The sequence below is a fragment of the Camelus bactrianus genome, chromosome 4 (assembly GCF_048773025.1).
Source record: "Camelus bactrianus isolate YW-2024 breed Bactrian camel chromosome 4, ASM4877302v1, whole genome shotgun sequence".
Classification (NCBI taxonomy): domain Eukaryota; kingdom Metazoa; phylum Chordata; class Mammalia; order Artiodactyla; family Camelidae; genus Camelus; species Camelus bactrianus.
This window is the reverse complement of record NC_133542.1, coordinates 44,236,301-44,259,368: the sequence shown is the minus strand read 5'-3', so window position 1 is coordinate 44,259,368 and position 23,068 is coordinate 44,236,301. Positions and strand designations below refer to the sequence as shown.

Sequence of the window (23,068 nt, the reverse complement as noted above, 5' to 3'; positions counted from 1 at the left end):
AAAGGAAGCAAGCAGTAAGAACTGAACTCTCCTTCCCCTACAAACAAGCCGAGTTACCCCAAATGCATACCCCCAACACCATACACAGAAAAGATATATTAGAGAAACATTTATTGGGAAGAATGAATATTCTCCACAAAGAAGGAATTATTTTGGAGTGGGAAATTTTCCTCCATGGAAATCCTGGAGAAGCATTTTCTGTCTAAACAGTAGAGACAGATCCCTGAACACAGAGCCTTCAGCAGTGGTGATGGCAGCTGGAGGGCCCTGGCCAGCTTGATGCCTGCAGGTGGGGTTCAGATGGGGCACAGGATCCCTACGGGGCACTGGTGGGGGATGTTTCTGACACAATAGCTGGTCCTTAAATGCCACAACTTTCTGGGGGTGTCTGTTCCTGTCTCTGATCCGTCTAGCACTTGGAGGATGACTTGGACCAGCAAAGATAGCTTCTTGATGGCAAGACTTGGTATTTGTCACTTTACAGGAGGGAGCCTCATAGTTGAGAGGATGCCCCTGAACCGGCTCTGCTCGGATCTGCACTTCTGCCTTTTGCTGAGTTTTCCCAAACTGCACTGGGGAAGGAAGGGGCTCTTGAGAGCAGGTGACATCAGTTGCATGCTGACACCCCAGTTTCTCCCCTAAGAACTTCCCAATGTCTGTCATGATTTTCTGAGCTTCAGTCGTCCTTGTAAAGGCAGCTTTACTTTTAACGAGGCCTCTGCTCTGGGCAGTTAATATGGGGCTGCCTTTTTTCTGGGGATCTTCTTGCCTTTTGCATTTTACCCCAGGATAAAGCCATTGCAAAAAATGCTTCATTCTTTTTTTGATAAGGCTTTCAGAAGGAGGCTGTCCCTTCTGTGATAGGGTCTGGGAAGACTTGCTCCCAAGTGTCTCCTCAACTGCCATCTCCTGAGTAGGGAAACTCTTCCTTTCAGGTTGGGATGTCCCAAGCCCTGCATCGCCTCCACCAAGCTCTTCTGCTTTGGGTCCCAGAGGGCTCACTCTCTTTGCAGTTGGTGGGAAATTCTTACCCTGGCACCTCCTTAAGACATGTTTAGGGACCCAAGTCTCCTGCTGCTGCTCCATCCTGAGTCCTCTATCACCTAAATGGACATGTAGCACCTGGGAAGTGCCCATGTCCCCACCTGAGACACCCTGGGTATGAGTCAGTGAGGCTTTGTAAGTCAAGTTATCTGAAGCAAGGGACATGTCAGTAGCTTGGCCTTGAGCCTGGCTATGTTCCCTGTTCTCCAATTTACATTTTAACTCACCAAACAGTTGTTCTTTAAGGTCTAATGATTTAGGATCTGGGGGAACTGGTAGCTTTGGTGGGGGGTTTTTGGTGGTCACAGTAGTTTCTACTTTACTCTCATTCAGGTTTATCATTTGGGAGCTTCCTGGCTTGCTGGTTGTCAACATACCAATAGTTTTTAATTGAAGAGTATTGAGCTCCTCAGCCCTGAATATCTCCCTAGACACTTTGGGCATGGAAACAGGTTGGGACTTCTCCATGTTTTTGCCCTGTTGCTTTTCTGCTCTATCACTGGAACTCATACTCTTACACTGTGGCTTATCTCTGGCCCCAGCTTGCTTTGCAGGCAGCTTTGGGGGGTATCTATTGGCTAGTAGAGCCTGTCTCTGACTTGCTTTCCCTCTGACGCAGTGTGTGACAGGTAGAGGAGTCTGTCTGGCATTCTTAAGTCTCTGAACATCCTCTGCAAGCCCACGGTTGATTTCAGAGCGTGATTGTCTCAGGACCTTCTGTCCTTCTTTGCCCACAGGTGAGGTGGCAGGAAGAGAATGATCCAGAACAGAGGCTGAATTTGTTGTTTCCACTATGTTTCCATAAAGAGATTTAGAGCTTCCTCTAAAGGACTTGAAGCCCCCAGATTTGGAGTCCACCTCAGAAATCACATTGGTCGAAGAGGGGAAGTTGGAATGGGACAAGGACTGGGATGATGCATCTTTCAATTTAAAGATCTCTATGGATTCAACGACTCTAGGGGGAAGTCCCCACACCATCCTCATACGAAACCTTTTGATATGGGTTTCCAGCATCTGGTGTGCACTGGAATCAACAAAGGAAAGATCCTGGCAGGTATTCAGGGAGTAGCTCTCATCCACCGATGATGACAAACTTCTCTGTTTTATCTGAGTGTGGGATTTCACAGAAAGAAACAATGTCTGCTTAATAGCATGCCATGAACTATGCACAGTCCCAGGGAGCCGGCCCTCACTGATTTCCTCAAACTTCTTGCTCAAATGTACTTTGAGGACATTTTCAAGTTGTCTCTGACTTAGACTCCCTGCTAATTCCCTTGAATTTTTCTCTGAGGGACTCTCCATCTGACTGTTTAGGTCTTTCTCAGAGTCATACCCCAGATCCTTATCTGAAGAGCTCTTTGGGTCATTCAACAGATGATATTTTGGGCCATTCTCTTGGCTATGTCCCTGATCCTTCCCCACATCTTCCTCTAGCTGGAGCATTTCTGAGTCCTTCTCATGGAAGCTTCCAGGTTGGCTCAATCCAACATTTAGATTTTTGCTACTCTGACCCTTAAACACAGAGATCAATGAAACTCCATCATTGCTCTCTAACTCAGAAATCTCTGAAAATTCTCTTGGAGGCATCATCAGTGACACAGAGTCGTAGATTCTGCGAGGCAGGCCCCACCGGTGTTGGATGAGCCTCTTCCGAAGGTGATGCTCTAGTTTCTTCCGAAGTTCATCACTGAGAGGAAACTTTCCAGGAAGGATGGAGACTGAAACATGGGCCAGGGAGGGCCGGGAGTGAGGAGTGTCAGAAACTGATGGACAAAACTCTTCTTGAGATCTTTGGACCACAGAGGGTAAACCCCACAAACTTTTCTGTTGTTTCTGCAATATGTTCCATTCCAGGTGTTGAATTTCAGATGAGGCAAGAGACTCCGATTCATTCTGAGGTCTATGGAAACACACTCCACAGATCCTAATCTGGGGTAAAGGACTAGATGGTATGACTGGGAGTGGGGACTGAGGCTGGGCCTGGGGCTGGGCCTGAGTGAGAGGTAGGGGCTGTGGCTGAGGCAGAGTTTGAGGCAAGGGTTCAGGCTGAATCTCAGGCAAGGACAAAGGTAGGGGATGGGGAAGTAGTGGGGATTCTTGGCCTGTGGAGGTATTCGAGATTCCATTGAAAATAAAGATTGAGGAGCCATCACCTGAGACACGAACAGCAGAAGGCAAGGACTCGCTGTGCAGAGATGGAAGACCCCAGAAGAGCTGGATACGTTTTTGCTGTAAATGGTCTTCTAAGGTCTTAGGATACTGCTGAGGCACATGCAGCTCCTTTGGTTTGTCTCTGCTGCTCCAAAAAGGAAGGGAGATGGCAGAGTCATGCTTATCAGCCACTGATTCTAACATTTTCCCTGGAGAATTTAGTTGGTAGTTTGGGCTAAGTTGTTTTGGAAAAGAATCTTTTTCCTTTTCCTTTTCCTTCCACGTCAGGCAATTGCTCCTTTTTTGGACTTGTCTCTCCAGGAGTGCCAGGACATCAGGGCTGAGAAATGAGAGGTTACCAGGCTCTACAAGGTTGGCTGCAGGGTCTCCCTCAAAAGAGGCCTCTGAAGAATGGAGAGCAAGAAACTCTTGATTGAAATCACATTGTGCCAAGGTCGAAGGGAACAAGTCTTTGGTATGAGCCTGCCACCAGAAGTTTGAGACTGACAGGCTTGAATGGTCAATGCCTTTGATTGTTGGGACATAAGTGGACAGTGCATCTGGGCTATCTGGAGGTGAGTTCTCGGGAACAGGCTTCAATAAGATGGCAAACGATTTAGACTGAGTGACAGTTAAAGTGCAGTCTGGCTGTGGTGAAACAGGCAGGGTTGGTGGTGCATGATGACAAACAAATGAATCAGGGGGATTCACTGCCTGGGACAAAACTTGTAAGGAGTTGATATCTTGGGAGAAGGTGGGATCGAGAGAGAAGATGGTATTTAGAGGCATCGTGCCCTCTGCTGGGACAACAGGATCTGCTGTCTGAGTGTCATGTGCTAGGAGAGGGGGAAACGCAAGGGGTTGGGGTGAGGAATAGTCCACTGGGAATTCAGAATCCAAAGAAGGAAAAGGCCCTGGTGCCAGAGAGTGACCTAGTGGTGAGGGTGAAAAAAAGTCAACTAAGGGGGTCATTGGGTTAGGTGAGAGACTAGAGGGGGCCAGTGGGGAAGGTTCAGACAGGGAGGCTGATGCTAGGTCTCCTAGAGGGACTACTGAGAAGGCAGGGGACAGAGTAAATGATGACTCAGTCACAGGAGATGTAGAAACCAAAGGGGATGCAGAGGAAGTAGCATCTTCCAGGGCCTCCGGGTGCAGCAGCCAGTTGACCTCAGCAGTTGCATTATTACACACCTCACAGAAGGGGTCTGGACATAACAGTTGACGAAAGCGGGTGGTATCATCATGCCGGCCCAGGGGGCTGCAGGAGACAGGAAGTACAAAGATGCAACCAGGACCAGAACAACGGGAAAAGGATCTGCTGACTTGGCAGGGGTGGCGTCACTTGATGCCTGCTGCCCCTTCACACTGCTCCACATTCATGACTTCACAATATGCTCAATTGTACTCACCTGAAGGTCTTTATTCACATACCTACTCCTATGCTACCCCTTCCTATGACTACAGCAGGCTGCACTGAATCCCTGGAATTGCATAGAACATGCTAAAGAGGGGTCAGGAAAGAAGGGGAAAGGCTAGTCACCTGTTCAGAATAGAAATCAGCTTCGTTTTCTCCTCTGTTTCTCTCTGGTGACATCTCCAACCTGAGGAACCAGGAGAGTGAGTTATATGTAAGGAAGGTAGAAGAATAGGTATTATATAGGAGTCCCTTTATGGGAAACCCTTGGGATACTACACTCTGAGAGACTCAAGGATTAGTAGATGAGGTCAAACGGTCAGTGATATTAACAAAGTTCACCTACGTATGCTGCTTCATTTGAAAAGTACTTTCATATATACTATCTCATGTGATGCTCAAAATCACCATGTGAAGCACAGAAATCAGTGTTGCCTCAGAGAGCAATCTGATCATCCAGGACACAGAAGTTCTGACGCTCGACATCTCACATGGCCACCTGCTGCGAAACACCCATTGCCCAGGTCCATCACTGCTTCAAGCCCAGCGATGGGCAGAGCAGGGAATCTGAGAAGTGTCTCAGGCTCTAACTGCCTTCCCATGAGCCTCTACTCTGAGAGCTCTGGTTTCTGACAGGGACTGTATCTAGCAAGTGACGTCCTCAGAGATCATGGACCTGGGGCCTCATGGAAAGGACAGGAAGGGTCACCTTTGGAGAGATCAGGTGGAATAGGCAGAACTTTACCTTTCGATGTTCCACCTTTCCTTCTCCTCTTGGCTCTGCCCTGACGCTGAGAACAAAAAGAAAAGAATGAGGGGCTGAGACTCATTTCTCTCTCCTCTAGGAGACTCAGATATTCATTTTCCTTCCTTGAAAAACTCAAAGACTTTTGTCTGTAAGGCCCACACTTGATATTCTCAGTCAGAAGTCATCTGCTCAAGGAGGGCAGAGAATCTGAGGCTAACAGTCACATCCGTGTCCCTCAGATAGGACCCTGTATCCTGGAGCCCTACCTCCGGACTCTGCCCAGAGGCTCAGCACTGCTGCCCTGATCAGCCCAACACAAAGGAAGGCTTGGTGGAGAGATTCCTGACATGGGAACGTGACTCATGATCAAGTGCTGGGGAACTCTGTTCTCTTGCAGAGATCCCAAACTCTAACTAACCCAGGGCCAGGAACTTACTGTTTGGGATTTTACCCTGGAATCCTCTGAAACACTCAGACGGTGTGTGAGCTTCAAATGGAAGCCTTAGTCCTCCTGAACCCCTAGCCCTGCCTGATCTATTTCCCTAGAAGGATGGTGTTCTGTCCTCTCCCCAGACTGTGCATCTTAGGTATCTCTCTGAGCCAACCAAACTCATTGAGAAATGTGGGGAGAGAAATGGAAACAACAGTAAAGGATATCTGCTGGGGGCTCATCCAGGGTTACTTACCTTTCGGATGTCTTTGGTTTTGCAGAAGGCTGGTAAAGATGGAAACCCCACCAGGTAGCATAGGAATAGAAGGAGCAACCCCAAGCCGCACAGTATGGTGAGGTCGGGGTCAATATCCAAGGATGTTGAGCCAAAGCTCAGACATGGGTCCGTAGGGCTGTTCAAAAATGAGAGAACATTCCATTTTCTGAATTCCATTGTCTGAATCGCAAGGCTGCCTGAAGTTACTGAGCACTGAGAGTGCAGGCGCTTGACTATAGATCAGTGCATCACAGAACACTGAAGAGTCACAAAGGTTTCTGAGGGCAGGGCGGGGGAGGGGACAACATGAAGAGAGTGCGCTCACAGCCCCTCCCCCACCCACCAGCCCAGCAGACCCCTCCACCCTTCCTGGGCCGTCTAGGTCCCTCTGCCCTACCCTGCCATCCTGTTTTCCGACTCCACCCTTTCTTTCATTGCTTCATATATTTACCTTAATGAAAATTTCTGCTAGTTCCATCTGTAACCTAGATGTTACCTGGGTCCCCTTTTACTGTTTGGAGAACTTGACCTTGAGTCTCACCAGTTCCACTGCCCTGAAAGTCTAAAATACGGTCTGGGATTTTCACTTCTGGCCAGACATTCACACTCAGGATTATATACATCCTGAAATCCATCTTTCCTATAGAATATTTTTCCTACATGAACCCAGATATAGAACTTAAACTTCTTTCACTCTTAGTTTTGTGAATGTTGAATAACAAATTTTGCTTTTTGTTTCAGTCTGCCTTTACCATCTTCAGCCAGAGGGGCTGACTCAAATAATTAAAATGAGTAATTCATTATTCAACATTCACTAAACTAAAATCACTATAAAATCAATGTAAATAATTAAACCTTCAAATAATCTTGTGGATAAGTCTGAGGCACTAATTTTTCTGAAATGAATGAAGCTTAAACTGCATAAAGACTTTCAGGACATCCTAGACAGACAGACAGACAGACACACACACACACACACACACACCCCACACCACACACACACACACGCCTGCCCTTTGACAAACCAAGCTGATATTTTCAAATCTAAGAATAAAGTGTTTTCTCATTTTTCTTCAGTCTCTCATTTTTTATTTTGACTCCACTTCTTACTCTGCCTAAAACACAGACAGTCCCTGCACTCTTCATCAGTATTCTAACAGGTGTACAAATCCCTGTCCTAGTCAGTTTGGGCTGCTGTAACGAAATACCATGGCTGGGTCACTCAAACAACAAATGCTTACTTCTCACAGTTCTGGAGGGTAGGAAGTCCAGAATGAAAGCACAGCAGATTCTGTGTCTGGTGAGTCCTACTTCCTGGTTCATATACAGCTGTCTTCTCCCTGCAACCTCACATGGCAAAAAAAGAGAGTAAGGGAGCTCTGTGAGGTCTCTTATAAAGGCACTAATTCCATTCATGAAGGCTCCACTATATCATGACCTAGTCACCTCCCAAAGGCCCCATCTCCTAATACCATCATATTGGGATTAGGGTTTCAACATATGAATTTGGTGGGGACACAATGTCCATAACAGTCCCCAAAGGCTGGGATAGGTTCCATTGTGCTAAGTCTCTGGTGGCAGGGTGGGACCTGGGAGTGTCAAAGCCGTAGGGTAGAATCTAGCCTTACCTGATTATCCTTGTGGGCCCTATAAATATAATCTTTTCCTCAGAGTGCCCTACCACAAAAAAAAGCTCTGCTGTATATAATCATCCCCACATGTGTTCAAAAATCAGCTACCTGTCACACGTTTTTCAGGCTCCACTTGTCAGGTTTAAATAATCCCAGTATTTCCCTCCCCTCTTACTACATCTTCTTTTCTAAACCCTTTATCCTCATGACAGCCATCCCCTGAACTGTCTCCTAATGCCTCATGTCTTTCTTACACTGTGATGCCGTTTATTTGACACCCATGGCCTAGCACAGTTACTTGATCTCCTGTGAAAGCGTAAGACAACCTTCAAGCCCGCAGAGTCTTCTTTCAATTATGCAGGCACAGGTAACCTGCCCTGAGGATAAAATCTGCCGAGAGGCACCACTTCCTTCCTGCCTTGATCTGCAGCCTCAGCAGAGTTTTCATTTAATAAATATGTACTGCTGGAAACTAGGAGACACAAGCACCTGTAAGTGGCAGTCTCTGTCCTGAAGGACCTCATGGTGCAGTTTTAGGGAACAGCCCTATCAGATCAAGAGTTACATAACCACACAGGAGAGGGCCCCACGGCACTTGTGAATTGCCAGTAGATCTCTGGAATAGATCAGGGAAGGGACAGATGCTGTGGGTGATAACTGCTCAAACATATTATGCAACTTGGGAAGGCATCCCTGCATGCCTACCCTCTCCAATTTTCTGATACAAATTAATGATTCTTTGAGAAGATGGTTAAAGAGCAGCTTTTCTCTTTTAAAAGGGCATGTGTTGGCTAGATATCCTTACATACATTTCTGTGTCTTGCATTTAAAACCTACATGAAGTTTCAATAAAAAGGCTTTTCCCCAAATGTTAGTAAGATTCCTTTTCAGAACCTTGTAGAAGCATCTTCAGAATTTAAAAAAACAAGATACTAAAGATACAACTTTTTTTGGCTTTTTTTTTTCCTTTTGTACCACCACAAATAAACTCCACTGATGTTCAGCAGGAGAGGCTCATAGCACTTATCCTTCTCAAATTAACACAACTATAAACTATAAATTTATTTGTCTCTTTATAAAGCATATTGCTCTTATTGATTTCAATGGATTTTCAAAAACATCCTGTAATGTAAATAGGACAACAGGTGTCATTGTGCCCATTTATCAGTGAGTAAAACTGAGGCTCAGAAAGGGGAAGCGACTTCCCTAGATCACTCAGCAAATGAGTCATAGAGCCCTGACTTCTAAATTCCCTATATTCTCAAGGCTTCTCTTTCAAACAACATAAATGACTTCTTAAAATTAAAAGTATGCCCTGGTTCTAAAATTAAAGCAGTTATATGACTAAAAATATTCATGTTGTCCATTAAATACTGCCAAATTTGGAAAGTAAAGAAAAGCGATTTTTGGCATGCTATCACCTCTTTGATAACTTTTCCTTTTCATTCTTAGCACTAGTGTCTGACAGGTTTTCTCTATTGCCCTCTTAAAACCTTCTTTCAAGAACATTACATATGACTCTCAGTCAGGTATAAGTGAATAATAAAAGTTTAAAATGTCATCCCTCCCAGGAACACATTTCACACATTTTACATATATCTAACCCTTAAGCCTTGTGATAAAGCTCTCACTAGAGCATTTCCGGCAGCCATCCGGAGGTGGCAGTGGTAGCTTTTAGGAGCGTGAGATCTTCTCACTACCACCACACAGAAGTCTGGTCCCGGATTTCAGGCTGCACTGAGTTATATTAGCCCCAAGGAGGAGTATTTTCCAATAGCTCTACTAGGATAATCTTAGCGACTCAGTGGAGATAAGTCATTAGTTTAGGATTCTCATATGTCCTCAGTGCTCTCTCATTCACATCCTGACCGCTGTCCCAGGAATAAGCCACATGAAGGTAGCTATTTTTAAGTTATCAAAAAGCCTGAAGTAAAACAGATTCTTAGGGCAAAATCTTTTCAAACTGCATTTAAAACAGTAGCTGTAAGACGTTCTTCATTCACACACCACACTTTTACTGAACTCTGCTGTATAGTATTTCTAATAGAAATATCAAGAAAATAAGGCATTGCCTTCACCCTCAGGCAGTTCATAGTTCGGTAAGTGAGACCTGGAAACAACTAAAATAAAGAGATATAAACTGTAAAAAAAAAAAAAAGTAGGAATAAGAAGACAATGAAAATACAGATAAAGGAGCAATTAATTCTTCTGCCAGGAGGGAGATGAGAGAGGGGCAAGGAAAGCTTCAAAGTTGTTCTCCTCCTCCTCTCTCTTCTCCCCTTGACACTCTTTCTCTTCCTCTTCCCCTTTCTCTTCCTCCTCCTTTTCTTCTTTCTTTAGACTGTTTTTTAGACCAGTTTAAGGTTCACAGTCAAACTAAGGAGAAAGTACAGAGTTTCCATAAGTCATCTGACCTCCTCTAACACCCCTACACACAAACACACACACAGACACACACACACAGACACACACACACACACACTTACCCCACTATCAACATCCAGCACCAGAGAGGGACATTTGTTACAATCAAACTTACATTGACACACCGTTACCACCCAGAGATCATAGTTTACATGGGTTGAGACAAGTGTATAATGGCATGTATCCACCATTAGAGTATCATATAGAGTAGTTCTGCTGCCCTAAAAATCCTCTGTGCTCTGACTATTCACCCCATCCTCCTCCAACCCCAATCTTTTGGCAACCACCAATTTTTTTTTTTTTTTACTGTGTCCAGAGTTTTGCCTTTTCCAGAATGTCATATAGTTGAAATCATACAGTGTAGCCTTTTCAGACTGGCTTCTTTCACTTAGTAATATGCATTTAAGGTTCCTGCATGTATTTTTGTGGCTTAATAGTTCATTTCTTTTTAGCTAAACACTATTCCATTGCCTGGAATGTATGTACCACAGGTGATTTATCCATTCACCTTCGACATAGTTGTTGCTTCCCAGTTTGGGCACCTATGAATAAAGGTCCTATAAACTCTTTTCTTTTTAAACCACATTACTGAGACATAATTCACATACCATACAATTCACCCATTAAAAGCATACAATTCGATGGCTTTTGGTATATTCACAATGTTGGGCATCCAGCACTACAGTAAGGTTTAGAACATTTTCATCACTCTGACAAAGAAACTCTGTTCCCCTTAGCCTTCACCCTTCAATCTCATTCTCCTCAGCCCTAGGTTACCACTAATCTACTTCCTCTACAGATTTGTCAGTTCTGGACATTCATGTAAATGGAATTATACAATATGTGGCCTTTCACATCTGGATTCTTTCACTTAGCATAATGTTTTCAAGGTTTGCCTATATTGTAACATGTATCACTATTTCATTTCTTTTTATGGTAAATAATATTCCATTGTAGGGATATGCCACATTTGGCTTATATATTGATCAGTTGACGAACATTTGGGTTGTTTCCACTTACGGCTATTATGAATAAAGCTGCTGTAAACATGTGTGTACACATTTTGGTGTGGACATAACTTATCATTCCTTGCTTATTCATTTTCACAATAACTTAAAAGTCACACTTTGTCTAAGCTTGTTGTTTTCTGAGATTGTGGTAATATAACCATATCAGATTCCCTATGAAATGAGATCTTTACTGTCTAAATGCAGTTTTTAATCAAATGTCTGGGTGCATCAATTTGCCCTCCTGCCAACACTCTCAAAATTAGGCTTTGAATCAGCAGGAATGCTGGTGATGTATAATGCTTAACATTTAAAAGTAATGAACACCTTATGTTCTCAAGAATTCTTAGAAAATCAGAAAAGAGTGTGGGAAGAGGAAGTGCAATCCAGCCAAAGTGAATGAACATGAGCAAACCTGTAACGTATGTAAAAGTGCATGTCTGGTCACACTAAAGCATCAGGCATGTGTCTGAGGATGAGAGGACAAAAAAATTAGGCTGAAGAAGAAGGAGACTCAACCGTTAAAGATTTTGAATGACAGTTTAAGAAGCTTGAACTTTGTACCAAGGCAATGGGAAGCTAAGGTTTTCATAACCAGAAGAAAGGCATGCCCAGATCTGTTTTGGAAAGATGACTGGCAAGCAAAAGAGAGCTCGGGGGGAAAATACAAATTAGTCACTGAATCATATAAACTCTTCCTCTTGCAGATGATAGAAAACCTGATGAATTCTAGCTTATGCAAAAAGTTCATTTATTGGCTTCTATTTCTGCACAATACAAGAGTAGATTCAGCTTCTGACTCGCCATCCCTCAGTTCTGCTTTCTCGGTGTTGACTCATTCTCAAGCCACGACTCTTATAGTCCCAAGATGGTATCCAGCCAGGAAAAACAGAATTGTTGTCCCAGTTTCTCAACTAAAGCCCCAACATTCAAGTGAATGGGACCAGCTCAGGTCATAAGAACACCCCTGAAATAATTACTGGGAACCAGAGAATGCTACTGGCCTAGTCTAAGTCAGTGCTCCTCAAAGTGTGGTCCGTGGACCAGTGCCTGTTTCCACATTTTTGTTACCATCTTCTACAAGATAAGTATAGAAACAGGATGGTTAGAAACTTTTACTGCAATTTGATGGCATAATTAAATCTAATAATAAAAAAATGAGGCTTATATTTTGTGTATCATTGCTTGCCACTTCTCCAGCAATTCATTTTTATTATATTTTATACAAGTACCAGTGCACAGTGGATGGGGGTGTGGGAGAGGAAGCAAACTGGTCTTTCACCACAGATAGTTTGAGAAACTGTGGTCTCATGGACATGCTCCACTGTGAAGTCTGGGGATGAGTCAGCATTCTGGAAGCACACAGGGAGACTTTGGGGAGATCCTTCCCTCTTGCCATGAAAGAGGGCAAAAACAAATGTCCACCATAATCATGGGATCTAATTTGGAGAGAGGAAGGACACTCCCAGACTACTTTAGCTCTCTTATTTTCTCATGCTTTTTTCCATGCTGACCTGCTCTTATTCAGAGTCTCTAGTAAGAATTTACTCTGCATAAGCTTTGGATATGGCCATTTTAATAGGCTAAACATTACATGAGCATTCACCTACCCTGCCCATTGGAACTTTTACTACTAGAATCAAAGCATTCAAATGGCTCTCTTAAGCCATTAAGACAAAAACAACTTTGAGCTAGACTAACACAAGGTAATTACTAAGCTGAGCCAAATTCCTTTGCCATGCTCTTGGCACGGAGGTATGGAAACTCTAGAGCCCTATAAGAGGTCTGAAGGAACAAAAAAAACGTTTAAGACAAATTTCAGGGATCTACGTTTCTCATTAAAAATGCATTTTAGAAAATTGTTTTAAGTTAACTTGCTAGGGCAGTTGCATGGCAAGGAAACGTGTGCAGCAATTTGGCAAGCAGCAGCTTTCATCTTTCTTTTAAAATAAAATGGAAACAATAAAAACAATTAAAAATAAAATAAAATTTAAAAAACCTAATCTGAAAGAGTATTCTGATTCTTTTTCTAATTAAAGCTATGCAATTAAAGTTTTGCTGGAGAGGAACCTGTGTTTTTAATCTCACTGTCCACCAAGGGCTAATACACGCACAGGCTTTGAGATGTCTGCTAACGCTCAGAGCTGGGACCTTGGAGAGCCTTCGAGTCTGGCTTTCTCATTCATTTGACAAATTGGAAACTGAGGCCAGGGCAAGTTTATTTCGTTTTTCCTTAATCCTTTCTTTCATGTGTATGTTCGTGTGTGTGTGTCTTCTCTCAGAAGGCTTGGAAACTTGGTGTCTGCACATAATTTAGACACTCAATATGGGACTTCTTTTCAGTATGAAGGCAAGGACTCAACTAACACCAAATTTAATCCACTACTACCTCGAAATCTGCCATTTTTGCCTATGTGAACTTCACAAACAATTGAGATAGTAATGCTTTTCTGTGAAAACCGAATGGACTTATATGCCTTCATGCCTTCTGCAATAAAATAAGCTGAATGTAACTCTAACATCCCTTGATGACCCCAGCTTAGTCTAATAACCAGCTGTGGTACTGCAGAGGAACAGGTGTAGGCGGTCTGGGACACAGACACAAATGTGCACTGACTCCAGCCATGCCCCCTAAGACCTGCTATCATTAAGAAGATCCATCACCTGTATTTAGGAGTTTACTTCTTTTTCATATAAATACAAAAATTGTTTATCAACTACATAGACAGTGCAAAACTGACCCATGACAGAACTGCCTTCAGCAGGTCACAGGGCTACCCTAAAGAGTTAATGTAGTTTGGATCACCTTTATCCCCTCAAAGGGTGAGGGAACCACAGGGAAGAAATGGAATAGAGCTAAGATTTGGTGGGTACTTAATTTGTGTGCCAAAGTTTCACTCATTTCATTTCTTAATCTGTGAGAGAAGAAATCTTTCTCTTATTTCACAGATAATAAGACTGAGCCCCAGAAAGATTAAATAACTTGCCCAAGGCCACTAGAGCTAAAAAATGACAAAGTAAGGATTTGAACCAAGCTTGCTTTGGTCCCAGGCGTGCATCTTCAGTCTACCCAATGCTGTCTCAGAGAGTAGAGTCACTGCATCTTGATCCCTGACTCTTCATTATCACACCAACAGCTATATTTTGCAGTATAACAAACTTCCCCCAAAACCTAGTGGCTTAAAGTAATTAACATTGTTTGCTCATAATTCTGCAGTCTGGGCTGGGCTAAGCTGGGTGACTCTTCTGCTGATCTTACCAATGGCTACTCATGTGGATTCATCCAGCTGGCAGGTCAGCAGGGACCTGGGCTTGGCTGGGACACTGGGATGGCCAGATTTGTCTCTCAGGGCCTCTCCCTCTTATGTGGCTTCTCCAATGGCCTTGCCACATAGCTTGAGGAAGCTAACAGAATTCTTATAAGGTAGTTCATGGCTCTGAAGAAAACAAGATCAGAACTTCTTCAGGCTTAGACCAAGAACTGATACCACATCACTCTGCCACTTCCAGTTAGTTAAAACAGTCCCAGTCCCAGCTCAGGTTCAAAGAGAGAGTGCTACACAGAGGCAACTATTGGCAGATGTGGGTCACTGGGGCCAACAATGTAACAGTGGTCACATTGGTAATCTTCTTAAACACTGGCATCACCAACTCTAAAAGTTGCTGTATTTTCTGTACCTTACTTTTCTTATGGCCAGGTTTTCACTTTTTTCCTGTTTGTTTCTCCACTTTCTCCTACCATTTCTCAGCTTTTCTGTGTTGTAACTGGCCTTCCCTAGCCAGCACAAATAGAGGATGCCTTTTCTTCAGATCAGTGGACTGCCCAATCCCATCTCATCAACTCTATTCTTCAGCTTGTCAGTCTTTGCAGCTGAAGTGTTCTATTGACAGAAGTTCCTTTGTTTTGGTGGTTGTTTCATTTTGCTCTGCTTTTCAAACTGGGTTCAAAGTTGGAAGTCTAATTTAAAGGAAATAAGACAGTACTGCCTCAAGAAGCAACTTAAGTAAATAAATGTAAATTCTTTGCCCTTATAAATAAAATCTAGAATCTGTGATACCCCTTAGTTTTACCTGCAAGAAGGCAAGATGTCCAGTTCAATGGCTAGGCAACAAATCAACATTTATCATGTTTTACATGCTTTAAATTCCTTTAGCAGTCATTCACCAGGGCAGAGAAGGAAGAGAGGCCTGCAGGAATCAGATAATTTCCAGCATTACAATTCTAGTTCACAGCAGACTGCTTCTTACATGTGGCTAAAATGGGATCAGATTAAATTTCCATTGAATCATTCAGCCTGTCTGATCACTGCTTTCTGCTGTCAGGAGAGATCCAAGGGTACCAAGAATTAGCCAGGGCCAGAAGAATTTGTTGTACAGATCGCAAGCATGAAGAGTGCAAAGGAAGTGAGAGGAAAAAACCTTGAACACCCAAGGTGAAAATTCCTGGAAAGGGATCATGGGTTTCCATTTGAAATACTAAGGAATTAAAATGAAAGTTGAAATGTGAGTTACCCTTGGAAATCCATTCACTGACATTGTTCATCATTCTTTCTTTTATTCTGCTCCCTGAGGCCAGACGTTGCGATCCTTAATTGTTGGATTACATCTCCACCAGATATTTAGGTGCAAAAATGAAAGGGAATTAAATTTCATTTGACTATTTATACAATCTAAATTTCCCAAGTGAAGGAGGCAACTAAGATAAAATGTCTTTGTTATCATTTTAGACTAATTCATTGACTCTAATCTTACTTCTGTTATATCGTCACAAACATCAAAAGTTGATTGAAAATGGGTATAAATTCATACATAAATGAATTACATGTAAACTCATTGCAATCCTCATAATAATTTACACAAAATCCAATTAACATTCTATGAAAATTTTGGAGAATCTGACTAGATGCTGATGTTCTCAGGAAGAAAAAGCTGATGCTTATCAAAGAAATGTTTGAATGAAGAATACAGAATGGAACAAGCCACACTAGACATTTAAATATAAGGCAGAGCTGGAGGGAAGCTTCCACAGTGACACCTACCAGCACCAGTGTCCACGTAGTTGGGGGAGCTCCCATAGTGGCTGCTGCCAGTGTCTGTGTCCCCAGCTGCCACCCACCTCTCCAGGAGACTCTTCAAGACAAGCAGGTATTTTTTATGAAAAACCTCTCTTATAACAGCTTTGGCTATATCCCATAAATTTTGGCATCAACAGGTCTCATGGTCTCTGCCTGCAGGACAGGTACTAGATCTGACCTGTCTCTTCATCACCACCTCCAACGCTCCCCCGGAACAGCCTTTACTACTCTCAGCCTCAGTTCACTGTCCTGGTCTCCCACACGAGCTCCACGCTTTACCCTTTTGTCCACATGTTAACCTCTGCCCTTTTACAGGTAAAATAAACTCTCTATGGTGTAAAAAAAAAAAAAAAGCCTATGATGACTAAAATAAGATACTACTGAAAGAAGAAAAAACATAAAGCTATAGAACACAGACTAGACAGTCCAGAAATTGATTTTGTTCCTTACAAGAATTTGCTAGAAGATAAAATGACATCACCAAGAAGGAACTATTCATTAATTCGTGCAGGAATAACTGGGAAGAAATTTAAGGGAAATAAAATTCATTTAGACCCATCTTTCATAGTGTATAACAAAATAACCCCCAGATACATTAAAAAGCATCCTTTTCCAAATGCCCAGTATATTAGGTCTGTGAATTTCAAACCAAGAATGATTTCCTAAGCTTAAAATCCTTTTAAGAAATCATAAAACAAAGACCAACTGCTCAGATTACATATAATTTAAAACTCCTATTTGTTAAAAAAAAAAAAAAGACAGTAGCACAAGCAATTTTTAAAAAAGCAGATTGAGAAAATGCATTATTTTACTACTACAGCAAAGGATAATTTTTTCACATTTATTATTTGTTGATGAATTTTTTTTCTACCCATGGCTTTTGCTCAGGGCAACAGAATTAATCTTCCAAAAACTGCGTTTCCTTATGACATTTCCTTGTTCCAGGAGTACACCAATTCTCTGCCGTTTACCACTCTCTAATACCAGTCATTTCAAAACAACCTTCATATACTCACAATATCCATATACCATTTGTACCCAACATTTATTTAATAATTTTCTTTAAATAAACTCAGTTTTACTTAAATGAATTTAGCTTTGTTCTAACCAAGTTTCTATGAAATCAGAAGTTTTAGGTAAATGACATTAATATGTATAATACAAATTTTAAAACATGAATCTATCTACCACTGAAAATTACTTATGCAGACTACAACAATTAATTTTAATATGTTAATGTGGCCAGGTTATGGTGCCCCACTGTTTAGTCAAACACCAGTCAATGTCACAGTTATGGTGTGTGTTTTTTTAAGATGTGATTACCATTTAAATCAGTAGACTTTGAGTAAAGCTGACGAATTTCCATAATGTGTGGGACCTCATCCAATCAGTTGAAGGACCTCAGAGAAAAAATTAAGTCCTCCAAAAAGGAAAGAATTCAGCGTACAGACTGCCTTCCACTTCAAGACCTCCACACCAAGACCTGCTGGAATTCCAGCCTGCTGGCCTGCGCTACAGATGCTGAACTTGCCAGCTTCCAAAATCACATGAGCTAATCCTTGAAAATAAATCCTCGCCCCCTTTCTGTCTCTGTTTCTGTGTGTGTGTGTGTGTGTGTGTGTGTGTGTACACTCTATGCTACGGTTCTGTTTCTCAGGAGAACCTTAACCATTCTTTGGGAACACTGACTTTACAGAACTCATTCAAATGTCTTGGCCTGGATGCCAATATCCACCTAAATCTGGCTTCTCCTGATTATTCTAAATTCATTTCATGAGACTTTCCAGTGCACACTCTGCTTTACTCCATCTGGTCACTTCACACCTTTGTTTGCAATCTGCTGAGAAGGTCTTGGTTAGCCAGGTTCCCCGGTTACTACCTTCAAGGCCTGGATCAATTACTGGATGAGGTACTAAGGAAGAAATAAGATTCCCACATTTAGACATATGTAAAACCAGCTTTGGAAAGTAAGGTTTCAGCTCATATGCCAAACATGGCTAATTAGTGGTAGCTTCTTGGAACATGTTAAGAAGGATTCTGAGGCTCTCTGAAAGAACACCGTGATCTATTAGTGATATCTGACAGAAGGGTGAAAGGGGTCAAAATGGTAATAAATGTAGTACATATTTGTCACCTCTGGCTTGATTATTAAGGAAACTAGCCAAAAATATGTTCCTGAGCCCTTTTCAATGCCTACTCAAACAAGGTATCAGACCTATGAACTTTTTAAAAACTACTTTACATTTTAGGCATTTCCCAGATTTACATATATAGGGAAAGTCAATCAAGAGCATTCAAAAGTAGAAAGAGTACAGAAAGCAAGCTACATTTGCTTCCCCAAACCTGCTTTTTCACATAATACCAAATGTCAAACCAGAATCTACCTGCTGGGATGAGTGAGCGGGGAATACAAGTATCCCCAGCATTCCTACTTAGCTATTCCTGGGCCAAGCTGCCCAGCACCTGACACTGGGACATCCTTATAAATACTTGGGGAAATCACCAGGTATGAAAATTCTCTTGGGGCAGAAAAGTTGCATTGGTCCTTCCTTTACATCCCTGCCTTCCCATCCCTGAACTGCTAGAATGAGACAAGCAGCAACCCTTCGCGGGACACTGAGATCAGAGTTTGCCCTATTGACACAGATTTTCCTGAAAATCAACCCAAAATTGTCCTGATAGGAAATCACCCTATGCCTACTTTTCAATGGTTCCCATATTCTTTAAGATGGGGAGTAACAGAGGGCATGAGTATTTATACAGATGGACTAGTCTACTTTCATTCATTCTGAACTTGAGCACTTCTTTCCAGCAAGACAGTGTGATAGGCACTGAAGGGACAAAGAGAAATCATATTTGGTCTGTGCTTTCAAGGAGCTCTTACTTAACTGATAGTCAAAGAATATACAAACACATACCTTAGACCAGGCTTGGCAAATTTTTTTATTTTTATACAACACCAGATAGTAAATGTTTTCAGTTCTCCAAGCCATACATTACTTAACTCTGCTGTTGCAGCACAAAAGCAGCACAGACAGTGCTTAAATAGATGGGTGTGGCTATGTTCCAGTAAAAATTCATTTATAGCAAAAGTCTATTGGTCAGATTTGGCCTATAGTTTGCTGATCCCTGACTTAGACTCTATTAGATGAATCAGGACCTGAGATGAGCATCTCTCAGAAGAAGGGATTAAAAAAAAAAAAAATGGGTGGATCAGTCTTTAGTTAGTGTTGTCACTTGAGTAATCAGTATCTTATTTCTTGGTGGTGATTTTTTAATTTCCTAAAACTCCCAGTAAGATCTATGGCATCTCCTATGAATATGTGAGGAAATAAAGCAGTTACATTGAATAACAGAATGGCTTTATTTTAAAATATTTTTAATATAAGATTTTCCATAGTCATAATTCATTTCATGAGGAACAATTGCTAAATATGAAAATGATGTTGTAGAAATCTACAGGGCAGAGTGGAGAAAGCCCTAGAGGGAAATAAGAAAAGTCTCATAGAATATGTTCAGTGGAAATGTGCCCCTGTCAGGCATAGAGTTCTTAATTTTTCGAATCATCATGGAACATTCTGAAAAAAACCACCCTTACCCTAAAAATCTCAACAAAGGCTCCCTTTCTTACTCATGTCCCCTCCAGAAACTAGAAATTTATTGAGCAGTGGGGCAAATAAAGAAGTTTGGAAAATCTGATGGAAGATCAGAAAGTACTATTTTACTATCAGGGACACTGATGTTCCAATGAAATCCTGGCCTTACAAAAAGAACTTGTCTCTGAAAAGCTGATAGGAGAAGTTCATTGAAACGCAAAGGCTTCAGGTAGATAGTGCCACTGGCTCAGCTTGTATGACAGAGCAACTTATCTCCCAAGTTCATTGCACTGTCCCTCATGGTATCATTAAACTTCAGTGTCCGAGAGGTTACAGAGAAAAGTACTCTCTGTTTTATTGTGAAACCAAAGTCCAGACAGATTTGGCTACAGTGAGTAACACAATCATTGCCAGCATTCACAAAACGACTTACTTTCTAGCGGTGACAATGGAAGTAAAACTGAGGGCCTGGCCATACGGCAAACTTCACTTCCACATCTCCAATGCCCCTGATCTGTCCCCAACAAATATACTTCCTTTATATTTGAATCGCCATCAAAATATCCCAAAGACAACAGTTGATAAATATTGATATATCTCTTATCCCCAATTCATTATTTACACTTTCAAAGAGGACTCTTGAAGACCAAAGGGTCTTTAAGACCCCAGCAACGACTCTGTAATGGTAAAACTTCCAGAATTACGAGTGACAAAATAACTTTATTGGAAATGGGAATAAAGGTCTTTTGAAATTAACTCTATTTGTTTCTCAAACACTTAAGAGACAGTCTTTGTTGATTAAGGCAGTAGTGGATAGCCAGCTGTCCACTCATCACATCAAACATGTTTTTCACAATTATAACACAAATCGTTGTGTCATGATAAGCTATCCAATGAATGTGGTTAACCAAGTTTCTTTCTAAGTGTGTTTACATAATGCCTCACTCTCAAGAACCTGAAATAAAACAAGAAGCAGACATCTCTTGGTCACCCTCTCTATTCACTGTGTAGAGCCAGATTCTAAGAACACTAAGAAATACAAAATATGCTTCCTGTCCTGAAGAAGTCTACATGGTCAAAATAAAAATAAATAGTAAAGCAGATCATCATTTGTATAAATCCCCACAAAAATGTAATAACACTCACCAAAATTGCTGTTTTTTACTGGTTTCCCACTGCATTTAAAATAAAGACAGAACTTTAAAAGGCCTATGAAAAGCCATATGCTCAAGGTGACAGCCTTTTCTCTGGCCATCAGTCCACTTGCTGCCTCTGCTCTAGACATGTCATCCATTCTTCAGTCCCTTATTCTTACCATTCTCCCTCCCTTACCCCAGGGCCTTTGAACAGGCTTTTTCTTGAGCCTGGAAGACCTTTCTCCCCAGGTAAGTCCTTTCACTATCAGCACTCAGATCAGCTGTTACCCCCCACCGCCCATTATATGCTTTCATCGCCCTCATACACCTATCCTCATATTTTTCATTGTAGCAAATCTTTTATCCATTATGTAATTATTTTATTTATATATTTCTCTCTACTAAAAGTACCATGAAGGCAAAGATCATGTCTGTTTTTTGTTTATCACTGAATCACTAATGCTTAGTATAGAAGAGTGGTTCAATAGATATTTGTCTGAATAAATGAATGAATACCTGGACTTCTTGAATAAATTTATATCTTTTTATTTGATAATAATCATTTCATATATAGTTATTAAAAGTCTAAAGTTCATTCAGCAAATATTTATAAAATCCCTACTATGTACTCAGCACTCTGCTAGGCACTGTAATACAAAGATGACGACATTGTCCATACTGTCTACTGAGGCAGGCAAGGAAACAGATAATCACAACACAACATGCAGTATAGATCAGAGAAATCCAAAGTGCTATGAGAACACAGGCAAGAATTAACTCTTAGGGAAGCTGAAGAAGACGTCTAACGAAGTGACACTTGAGTTCCTGAAGAAGAAAAAAAAGTGCAAAATAGTGATAGAAGGCATTCCATGCAGAAAATGAAACGGGAAAAAGATCAAAAAGTTTGAAGAGCTCTGGGTAGGCACTGAAGAGCAAACAGTTTGGTACCACTGTGACTGAGAGTGTATGGAAAGAGAATGACTTCAAATGGGAATTGTAGCCTGAGGTGAAGTGATGAGAATATGCTAAATCTGAGGTAGGAACCACACACCCACTTGGGACTGAATGGCTATTAGTGGGAGGTACAGAACAAAGGTTGGAAAAGTGCTGAGAAAGAGATACCTTCCTGGGAATGTAGGGGGATATCTGGGAATCACGGATTCCCTGTCTCTGACCACGTCTTCAAAATCATACTTCCTAGGGCAGTGTTTCCCATACTTCCCTAATAACAATAATCACGTGACTGTTAAAATACATATCCCAAGGACATATTCCCAAACCCCTCTGAATCAGCATTCCCAACAGACAAACCTGGAATTCTGAATATTTAACCAACACTCCAGGTATTTCTAATTTCAGGGAAGCTTGAGAGCCATTTTCAAAAGGAACTCCTACTCTACCCTCAGGAAGGCTCACCAGACTTTTCCCCAGCACTGTCCACTGACCTGTAAAGAATGTGGCTGTCCAAGAAAATATCAACTTCAATTAGTAATTAAGATAATGATTCTTGTTTCCAATAAAGCAATAAAATATGACTGTGCTAGCACAGGAAAAAGTGCAGTCAGCATATCATTGGTAGAATTGCACACGCTACTGGAGGAAATTTTCAGCTAATTATGCTCAAAAGATAAACTAGACTCTGTGTAAAAGGAAGAAAGTCCATGAACTTCTTGCATTAGCACAGGGGTTGATTTCTTAGGTCTGCAAATCCATTTGCTTCTCCCCAAGTGACTACAATTATGAACTGTAGACAGATTTCTAAAAATGTCAGAAATTGTGCTTGGTAGACCAAATAGATATATCTAAATGCGGATCCCAGGAAATGCTGGGCATTGCTTTAAAATCTCTAAATTTCACAGATACTATGTCCAGTCACAAAATGATCCATGGGATTTTCCAGGGTTTCTTGCCCTTTAGTCTAGAGCGGAATTTCTCAAACAGTGTTTACAGTGGGTGATAGTAAGAATTATTTATATAAAAAAAGGAAGGTCATGTTCAGAACCCATGTATATATGGACATTTGATTTATTAAAAAATGAAACTATTAGAAATGAGAAAAGAATGGCCATTACAACAAATAGTGCTAGAATAACTGGATATCCACAATGGAGAAAATTATGTTGAATCAAAGACAT

At 41.6% G+C, this 23,068-nt stretch overlaps 1 protein-coding gene across 14 annotated transcripts in view; it reads right to left on the bottom strand.

The window, feature by feature from the left end:
• Positions 1-94: 94 nt before the first annotated feature.
• LOC105067534 (spermatogenesis-associated protein 31D4) overlaps positions 95-23,068 on the bottom strand; it is a 154,206-nt gene continuing 131,232 nt past the window's right edge. For 3 of the 14 annotated variants that reach the window (XM_074361749.1, XM_074361750.1, XM_045515168.2), the window contains 6 exons: positions 15,198-15,314; positions 7,306-7,404; positions 6,044-6,200; positions 5,355-5,400; positions 4,736-4,796; positions 95-4,453 (listed from right to left, as the gene is read on the bottom strand). In XM_074361749.1, the coding sequence (XP_074217850.1) occupies positions 148-4,453; positions 4,736-4,796; positions 5,355-5,400; positions 6,044-6,200; positions 7,306-7,404; positions 15,198-15,247 (4,719 nt within the window). In that variant the 5' untranslated portion in view covers positions 15,248-15,314 and the 3' untranslated portion in view covers positions 95-147. Of the gene's footprint in view, positions 4,454-4,735; positions 4,797-5,354; positions 5,401-6,043; positions 6,201-7,305; positions 7,405-15,197; positions 15,315-15,638; positions 15,733-16,165; positions 23,062-23,068 lie in introns of those variants that run through there. The other 11 variants (XM_074361746.1, XM_074361747.1, XM_074361748.1 and 8 more) reach the window with 7 other exon arrangements.